This window comes from Phaseolus vulgaris, chromosome 5 (assembly GCF_000499845.2).
Source record: "Phaseolus vulgaris cultivar G19833 chromosome 5, P. vulgaris v2.0, whole genome shotgun sequence".
Classification (NCBI taxonomy): Eukaryota; Viridiplantae; Streptophyta; class Magnoliopsida; order Fabales; family Fabaceae; genus Phaseolus; species Phaseolus vulgaris.
Window position 1 is genome coordinate 13,487,674 of NC_023755.2, and position 10,228 is coordinate 13,497,901.

The following is a 10,228-nucleotide window of genomic DNA, read 5'->3' on the forward strand; positions in this document are numbered from 1 at the left end:
TTCAGGTGGAGGTTTATGAGATTTCTTTAGATTGTCGGATGGTGCTTCCAAAAGTTCTTTTCTCCACTTCTCATTTATAGATCATTGGTGTTTCTTTAGCTTTGTGTGAAGGACTATAGTGATGATCTCGACTTGCCTATTTGTTTGAAAGTGCTTCAGTGAACTTGTGGTGTGCTTAATCCCAAGAATTTTGTAAAATTCACTAAACATGTTTGTAGGTGCTTTAGTGAACTTGTGGCGTGCTTAATCCCAAGTTTTTTGGAAAATTCACCAAGTTTGCAATTAACAAGTTGTTTTTGTTGTTCGTGATTACGGTATGCATTTTCAAATCAAGAAAATACTTTCTTAATTCTAAAATTCAAAATAAAATTGTATTACGATTTCTAAAGTTCAAAAGGTACATCAATTATATAATTCAAAAATGAAAAAGAAAACATGCACCTTTTGCTCAAAGGATAATTTTGAAACTGAAAAATTTATGGAGGTGCAGAAAGAAGCTATGGAGGTGGAGGAAGAAAACCTTTAATAGTAACTAACCTCTATAGCCTATTAATCAACTTTAGTAAAATGTCCCACCTCTCAAACGTTTTCCATTCATAAGACTTAAACTTTCGAACTTGCTTAAGAGAACCAAATCCAAAGGCCAACACTTGTTAATAAAACAAATTAATTCAATTAATATGAATGACAATTTTTTTTCAACTATACAATTTTCGGAAGCTAAATCAGCAGTGTATCTATTAGGCTACAAAATTGATGATGATACCCTGCCTCTCAATGACAAGGAATGTTCATCAGGTTCAAAATCCAGTTGTTTGGTCCTTTTTCACCTCAAAGTTAAACAAATAAGGAGGCAAAATCAGGGTTTACACCTCAAAATCAAAGTAAAAATAATGCCTAGAATTTAGCAAATTATAATGTGTTCAATCTCACCTCTACCAACAATCAGGAAGACTTGAATACAATACCAAACCATTTACCAAAATACTAATATGTTTTGCTTCTCGACGTCCACTGTGATACCTCTCTTTTCTTTCGGCTTTTGATTTTAACCTCTTTTTTAGCCTTCTCTTCGAATATCCCTTCCATACTTAGAAATTCTCGTTTTCTTAAATATACTAATGTACTTCTTACACCTTTTCTTTGGAGTTGCTATATGTGCTGATACCTCTACTTTTTTCTGCATTTTTTCCTTCCTCTGCAAATTCTTTACTTCTTTCTTTTAACTTTTTTTTCTTTAACAAACCTTTTAGTATTTTCAGTTTTTGTCTTCATTTCCTCGACATTCTTAGCACCGAAAACCTACACAATACATCAAAGTAAACACGTCAATTGGGAAAAAATAAATTAAGTCTGGAAAAATGGCCACTTATATGCAAAAGTCAATCACTGGAAGAAAAAGAAGCTATATTCAGTGCTTCTACCTCTTTCCCTTCCTCTGAAAATTCTTTACTTTGTTTTCTCCTTTTATTTTTCTTCAACAATCCTTTCTCTGCAAGCATTTTCAGTTTCTGTTTTTTCCGCTCTTTAGCTTTCTCCTCAAAGCCATCATCTATCATTCTCATTTCTGCTACATTCTTAGCACTGAAAACCTACAATACATCACAGGGTTAACAAGTGAAATAGAAATTAAAAAGAAAAGCTTTGCATAGATCATAATTGAAAAGGCAAAAATCATTTAGACACAGAAAAGGAAACAAATTAAATATATAATTCAATGTCCAACAAAAACATACCTTTTTCATGAGAGAAAGCGCCTCACTTTCTTTGTATTCAATCATTTCAAGTTGCTTCTCAATAAGCGCTTCTATTTCATGAATAAGTTCAACATCATTCTGAAAATGTCAAATGTAAAACAAATAATAAGGAAATCTTTGCAATAAAAATATCAGAATCCTTACGTGATTTCATTTATGTGAATGTGTTACAATTGAAATAACTTGGACACTTCCTCAGTAAAAAACAGCAAAACCACAGGATATAACACCCTATTGATGCTACTGTACCTGTTTTCAACCTAGGCTACTAAAAACGGGTGATTCCTAAAAATATTTTCATACAAAAGTATCAAACTTTGGGAATTCTAACCCTGAACTGAACAATAAGGTGTTCCAACGGAACTTAACTAATTTTGACACAAGTCCTGATAAGAGTCTTTTTAAAGAGATAAAATATTTTCTGAATCTGTTTACTAATAACTCCACCCAATAGAATGGATTTATTTATAATCAGAGGCCACACAAAACTATGTCATCACACTTAAAAAATGATTATACATCAAGATATCCTAGACTAGCAGGCAACTATCTAGAGTATGAACTAATTTTTCCAGAGTTTGCGCAACACCCACAATCAAGTATAAAAGTCCAGACTTACATCAGAATGTCTGGGATACAGATTTTACAAAGCTAGATATTAACATAATTCATAAACTAGGAACCTAGGGCACTACCCCAGGATCCATGCAGCTTAAAAGTAACTGCTGTCTCCTATAAATCTCAGTAACAAATTCACATCAACCACAGAAGTATTATACTCTAGTTAGTTAGGTTCATAATATCCCTGTAAGCTAAATTTAGATGGTAATAGTCATTGTTAGCATCAACTCTTTATCACCCAGATCAATTGAAAAGTGTCAAATTTAGTGAAATGACACCTTTAATAACTTCAACAGATGCAAAAATTTATCAGTTGAACTGTTTTATTATATATCTGTCCATGATCAGATTGTTGGTTTCAAGCTTGGGCAAATGAGAAGGGTTGTCTCATGCCCCTCTCCATGGATCACTCAAAATGGATGACATGTGCTAATCCTAGGTTGTTACCCAGAAGTAACAAGTTGTATCCAGTATTAAATGAGTTCAGTCGCCACATCAACACTCAAGTGCGGTGTTGCATAAGCAACAGCCCTCACAAATTTATATTTCTTTCAAACAAAAAATCTTAGGTACAAATTCAATACTTGTAAACTTTGATTCTAATAACAAAGAAATATACAAGCTGTCATATTAAATATAATATATACTAACCTGGGTGACAAGGCTCAAAGCCAGTCCCCCTCTACCTGCTCTTGCTGTACGACCAACCCGATGAATATAATCCCGTGGAAACCTGCAGATGAATAGTTGCAATATGCTTGATGAAATGCTTCAAATGTCTATTAAGTAGATAAAGAAATTGGCAAAAGAAAAGGTAACCTTGGAACATCATAGTTGATAACAAGGTCAACTGTAGCAATATCCAATCCACGACTGGCAACATCAGTTGCTAGCAGTATAGAAACTTTTCCTGATTTGAATTGATGAAGTGCTTCAAGCCTCTGAGTTTGTGATTTGAATGAATAAAGAGCTGCTGCTTCTTGATCAAGCACTTCCAGCATTAAACTTAAACGATGACAATCTCTGAAATTTGGAAACTTTTAGGAACATCTAAAAAATATATAGAAGAGAATGCCAAGAGTAGGCTAGGATTATTTTTGTTATTTCACACATCATTATGCTACCAAACTTTTACAGATTTTATCATTTAGGATCCTTATTCAAAGGGATTTGCTTTAGCCAATTATAGCAAGCTAATTGACCCTTTGATTAGGGTAAGAAGTGCAGTACATAATCTAACTTGAAGTAAGAAAGGTATAAGTGCTTTAGCTTTGTTTTATGACATCAAATCAGGATACACAATATAAATTCAATAACCTATTTACCTACGTCATTATCTAATACCCTATTATTTCAACAGGAATAAGAGATGATCGTATTCAATTGCTGTCATTTTTGAACCTGGGACATCCAAATTCAGAAACAATAACCTTTCTAAAGAAAACAAAATAGCTAACAGAGTCAATGAACTCATTTTCAGAGTCCAGTCAAATTGATAATAGCAGAACTATTGTTCATTTACATTGCAAACCTCGGAGCTCTAAGATTTGGTCACAATTAAACAGTTTCAAATCAATAAAATAATAAAATGCATGTGAATCAGGTATGCCTCATTATTCAACGAAAGATGTCTATATATGCTATTATTGGTGGGAAAATAGGATAGCAACAAATGCACAATAATTATTTACATAAGTTGAAATAATAATCGCTTTTAAAAATTTAATAATAATAAAATATATATTTTGCACACATAATTTAGCATATATAGGTAGAAGAAATACAGCTTGGATTGTTAATAAAGCCATGCTAAACATCAGTTGGTGTGGGGGAGTTATACAACAAAATGAAACCTAAGCAAGCAATTATATATATAAATTATAGGGGTCATTTTTCATTCCTTTCATGAAAACCAGTTATAATAGGACATCTCTCAAGCTTTTTCTATAGCCAAACAAAAAATTCTGCCATCATCAAATTTCCATCTTTGACCTCCATGTAATGTAATAGGAACTTGAGTATTATGGGGTATCTAAGTCCCACATCGGGTAGTATGGGATGTTCGAATGGAGTACTTATGTGCTTGGTTCTCTAGCCTTAGGGTGGGTTCCCCTAGTGCTTGAGAACTTATCAATTGGTATTCAGAGCAGTAAATCAGGGAATTATGGTTGTCATTTGTGGCAGATTCTTAGAGCTTTCTCGATCAGAAATTGAACACAACACTGTCAAACAAAGAACTTGAATAAAAATGGAGATGAAACACCAATATGATGAGGCACAACTAGAGCTAGGTATGTGGTCGAGACCATCCATTTAAACCCACACCCAAATTAAAAAAGTTCGCCTCTGCATCTTAAACAGGCTTAAACTTTAATAGATGGCACGCGCGCCAGTGTTATCAATAATCGGTTATGGCGAAAAGCGGTGGCAGATTCTGATCACCGCCACAACTTGGCGGTGGCGATACGGGTAATACATATAGCTAGCAGCATGACTTATGGTCTGCTAAAAAACAAAAACTGCAACAACAAAAATCTATGAAGAATTGGACCATATCATACCCGGTCCAAATAAAATACTATAATGTTAACCTAATAACAGCAACCAATTGATGTGACTGAACCTAATAACTACAGAAAACCCTAAATTAAATTGAGTCATGTCATACCCAACCCAATTAAAATATTATAAGTTAACCTAGTAATATTGTATACATAACACAGCAACCTAGTAATATTCTAAACATAATATTATTATTAGTTATGATTCCACAATGCTTCCGCCACAACCTGTTATGGTTTCTTTATAACTTTATAAAGGAGTTTTAGGGTCTCCAATATTTTTTAGTTATTCGATATTGATAACATTGGTTCCTGCTAAACTCGAGAGTCTACGTAGCCTCGTGGAGGCTCCGTAGACTTGACTCGTAAACTCGTAAGAGTTTACTTCGTATGAAAAAATATTTCAATCATACAATTAATCAAAATATTTAAAACAAAAGTCCATTATATTAATAAAATAACTACATTTATAGTGAATGAGAATTATATAAGTTCAAAATACCTCAAATAAATAAATTCATATAATACAAATATTATATAAACATTATATCCCGGAGCATTTTTACTTATTTTAATAAGTGGGGGATGCTCTTGGGTTATGCCTAGTTGAATTAATAAAAATTTAAAAAATAGAATATTCTAAAATTAAAATAAAATTCAATTGATAAAAAACTCAATATTCTCAAGTAAAAAACAACTCTCCAAGTACCCTCCCAATATTCTCTCTCATGGCCCAACACTAAATAAAAATTTGCAACAGATTTAAGAAATCCCAAATATTCTCTTGGCCAAGAAAACTCTAAACCTAAACAGATGCACCATGACCACGACACGACCAAGACAAACAGAACGACGCACCACCACAACAAAGTGACGCACCACCACAACGTTCATGGTGGCGTTCGTGGTCGTGTTTCAACATGACGAACGCTACCATGAAAGCCACCACCAACACATAACAAACGTCAACACGATCAAAACAACGCACCGCAACCACAATTGAAACAAAGACACACCACCATGAAGAACGCGAGCAAACCCTAATGTTAGCAATGTGAGCTTGTCTAATTTATGGGTTTAGAAACGGGTCATTTTGGATTTAAAGAAAAACCCTCTTAACTAGTCAACTTGGTTGCAAACTCGCAAGTTCAACCAAGTTCACCGAGTTTAGTACGAGTTCATCGAGTTTAGCGCGAGTTTACCGAGTTTGATCCAAAAAGGAGTTTGCTTCCGAGTCAACTCGCTCAGGGTGAGTAGGAACATAAACTCGGATGAGTTAACAAGTTGAATCACGAGTTTGATAACCATTGTCACAGCAATTGGCTGTTGTTATTAGGTTAGTATTATAGCTTTTTATTTGGAATGGGATATGGCCCAATTCTTCATAGATTTTTGTTGTTGCAGTTTTTGTTTTTTAGCAGACCATAAGTCATGTTGCCAGTTGTATGGATTATTGTTAATATTTCAATTGGGACGGGTATTATGTGGCCCAATCATTTTAGGTCAACTATTGTTAGGGTTCCTCACTCACAAAACATCATTGTCGTTGTCGCACATCATCGAAATTGCGATGTCGTTGTCCACTCTCATCGGACCTTGCACCACCGCAACAAGCCCCATTCCTTTCGTTTTTCTCGCTATCTTTGTTCACTGTTAGCATCCCGTGATGCAAAAAGCAGTCGCCATGGGCCACCATGAAAAACTGGCATCACCACCGCCTTGTGGCAATGATCAGAAAATCCGTCACCGCTTTCCACCATGGTGCCACCATAACCGATTATTGATAAAACTTAGTTGGTTCACCCATGAACTAAAAAATTATATTAAAAAAATAATAATGTTATATATTTGCCTCCATTTTCAGCTGTATGGAATGCATACCAGAGAAAGTAAGAAACCCTATATATGTCCAATATCTATTTTCTAACAAGTAGAGACACACCAAAACCAATATCAAGTCTACCATTTGCCAAATAACAAGACAATTCCAATTTTCATTGTCAAACTGCAACAACTTTTTTCTTGTAACATCACAAATTTTAATTATTTACTGAGAGTGTCAAACACAAAGGCCATTGCACAAAACTATATCATCATACCACAAAGATTCAATTAGACTAGAGTCCACAACAATAAGCTGATTTATTTTATCCTACCAAATCAGTCCATCATAAACTATCCACACCCAAATTTCATCATAATAATAGAATGAATATTTTTACCCTTTCTACTTCATTGAAAGTGGGGAGGGGGAAGCTAAACAAAAAATAAAAGCCTAATAATTTATAGAAGAAAAGTGGTCTAAGGTAAAATTCTGATATTGGAAATTTAGATATTAATAGTCAAGACAGGAACCAGCTAATTGCAAACAAGAACATCAAACAAAAAAAAATAGCAGGTGGGATTGTTTGATATATTAAACTGAAAGAGCTAACATTATCCTGTAGCACCACAAAAGAATATAGTTATGGATCTAGAAGAAAAATGAATAACAAATCATAATACAGAAAACAAAGTTGGTAACAAAAAATCCAAACATGCAATCTAGAAAGATACCTGCAAGTTGAGATAAACACAATGGCAGACCGAATTTCCATATCTTCCATTTTTGACAAAATATGCATCAAATATACATCCTTCACCTTTTTAGGGATGAATATCGCTTGTTGCTTAAGTGATTGAACTGTTTTAAAGCCTTCATATGCCTCGTATACATACATCTTATCTTGGTAATGTTCTCGCAACTTTTGCAGATTACTTGTAGTTGTCGCAGAAAATAACAGATTTTGTCGATTTTCAGGTAAGCACTGAAAGATAAATTTCAATTCCTCCTGAAAACAAACATCCAGAACTCGATCTGCTTCATCCAAGACAAGAAACTGCAGAAGCATAAGTCAAATATTAATTCATAAAACTATGAACAATCAAAGGTAAAAGAATATAATTAAAATATTTATCCAAACCTGCTCTAAAACAGTTTAGTCATTACCTTGTTTCTGGACAAAACGGGAGGAATATCAGGGTGGGTTAATACCCTAAATCCAAAAGTTTTATCGATCATAAATAAATATTCGATAAGAACTTAATGAAGGTTATCATTGGATTAAAGTATTGTAAACTTAAATTAGGCTAAAGTTTATTTGCATACTTTGTTAGTATAACTCTCCATTTAATGAGTTTCAACACAAAGTTGTGCATGTTTGGATTAAAAGCACGTGTAGCAACAAATCTTTCATTAGGGGTTCATACATTGGAACGCTCAATTTGCAACCTTAAACCAAAAGTGCAGATAGTAAAACTAAATTTAAAATGAAAACAAAACGAGATTAATTTTCTTTGACAGTTTTGGTTTAAAAGCTACCTTAGGGCCTACAAACTGAAAACCAGACCAACACTGAACTGCTTATCAAAACGCAGCTCTAAATCGAATTTCAAACTTATTACCTTGGTTCTGGAGAAAACAGCAGAAATATCAGGGTTATCACGGAGCAAGACGTGGATTCTCCCAGGAGTGGCAATGACGAGGTGCGGCCTCGCAACCAAATCCTTCGCCTGCTTGAGCATATCCATGCCACCTACCACAACCGTGATGCGGAGGTGCACGGCTGAGCCCAGAGCGCGGAACTGCTCCGCAAGCTGGAACGCGAGTTCGCGCGTGGGTGTCACTACGAGTGCGAAAACGCCGAAGGGGTGCTCCGCGAGTCGATGCAGGATCGGAAGAGCAAAGGCTGCCGTTTTCCCGCTCCCTGTCTCGTCGATGCCCAGCACGTGCCGGCCCTCCAGCACAGGCGGTATGCACCGCTGCTGCACGCGCCGTGGCATCCGCATTCCGAGCTCCCGGCACGTCTTCACCGCCCACTCCGGCAGTCCGAGGTCGTCGAACGTCTTGCTGTCTGTCGCGGTTCCGTCGCTGTCCTCGCGGTCGTCCGCGGCGGTGCTAGGGTTCACTTAGTGTTAGTGAATTAGGGATAAAAAAATTGAATTTAGTGTTGTATGTGAATTGAAGGGCGAGTAGTAATGTTACCTACCGTTGATGAGATTCTTGAGTTTGAGGAACTGCGAGCGCATAACCCTGGGAGTGGCGGGATTCTGCTCCCTCACGTATTTTATTTTTCCCACCTCCCTGCTCATCGCCATGGCCATCGTCATCGCCATTTTCTCTGCGCGAACGCTTCATGCTGTCTAAACCCAAAACCCTAATTTGGAACGAAAGGGGTTTTGTTGAAAGTAGGCGAAATAGAATACAATTTGATTTCAAGAGTATCAATTTCACTTCACATACACAAGACCAAAGACATTTTATAATTTTTATTTTTTCATTGAAAAAATAATTGTAATACTTCCTTTCCGCTTACAGTTTATTATTATATATTGTTACTATTAAAAAATTATCTTCTAGCTGTCAAATATTACTCAGTTATCAAAATCTAATTTTCAGTGAAAATATACCTTCATGATAAAGTTTGAATATGATTTTATTTGATTTAGAAATAACCTATTAAACATCAACGAAGGATGAGTTGAGTTTAGGGTTTATTAAAAACATCAATCCAATCAAAAATCAATTAAAAAAACCCCAAATTAATTAAATTAAATAATAATTTAAAAAATAATGATGCAATTCATTCATCAAAAATAATAATGGTTCCTCGTGTCAACACAATTAAATAGAGATTAGTCTTAGTCACACAATTTAAATCTTGTTATATAGTATTTCTAATTTATTTTCTATGTTTAAACATTTGTGGTTTCTTTGCACCTCCACAATGTTATGTAAAGATTAAATTTCTCTTATTATTTTTTAAAAATTCAAAAATGTTCCTGACAGAATGAATACCTAAAAACGCTAAAAAAACTCTCACCATCATGTTCTTCTTGTGCAACCGCAACTCCAAACGCTAGAATTTCGTTGTCTCTATGGTGCCTTTCAATCTCACATATCTCTTGGTGATTTAGTGGTCTTGACAACTTGGTGCTTAAAGATAAGTATTTTTTTTTTGTTTTCGGATCTATACATCCGACTAGTATAATACGAACACCAAGCTTTGGCAATTGGATAAGAATAAGTAGACCATAAAATATTTGTTGGTGGAATCGGACAACCTTCTTGGAACTGAACCTGTTAAAAATTGTAAGCAATGTCATTAATTATGTTTTGCAATGATTCCTAAAATTCATTAAGAATGAAGTTCAACAAACCTGAACAAAATGATTTCAATGAACATGTCCAATACAGATGATGCGGTGATGATTAAAATCTGTTGGAGGTTGAGATCTTAATGGGAAAAT

General features: G+C 34.9%; 1 protein-coding gene across 1 annotated transcript; it reads right to left on the reverse strand.

Moving 5' to 3' along the window:
- Positions 1 to 650: 650 nt before the first annotated feature.
- LOC137835192 (DEAD-box ATP-dependent RNA helicase 36) lies at positions 651 to 9,273 on the reverse strand. Its single transcript, XM_068643578.1, has 8 exons — positions 8,968 to 9,273; positions 8,384 to 8,876; positions 7,496 to 7,818; positions 3,198 to 3,401; positions 3,030 to 3,111; positions 1,737 to 1,835; positions 1,425 to 1,592; positions 651 to 1,302 (listed from the first exon to the last, which is right to left on the reverse strand). The coding sequence occupies exons 1-8, from the start codon at positions 9,114 to 9,116 to the stop codon at positions 1,210 to 1,212; spliced, it is 1,611 nt and encodes a 536-aa protein (XP_068499679.1). The 5' UTR covers positions 9,117 to 9,273; the 3' UTR covers positions 651 to 1,209.
- Positions 9,274 to 10,228: the final 955 nt, after the last annotated feature.

Bases quoted from the DNA above. Each gene is read 5' to 3' on its own strand.
- LOC137835192 (XM_068643578.1), bottom strand. From the start codon at position 9,116: ATGAAGCGTTCGCGCAGAGAAAATGGCGATGACGATGGCCATGGCGAT. The intron at 7,819-8,383 runs GTAATAAGTTTG...ATGCTTCTGCAG, and splicing joins CTGTTTTCTCCAGAACCAAG to TTTCTTGTCTTGGATGAAGC. The intron at 1,593-1,736 runs GTATGTTTTTGT...GATGTATTGTAG, and splicing joins CGCTTTCTCTCATGAAAAAG to GTTTTCAGTGCTAAGAATGT.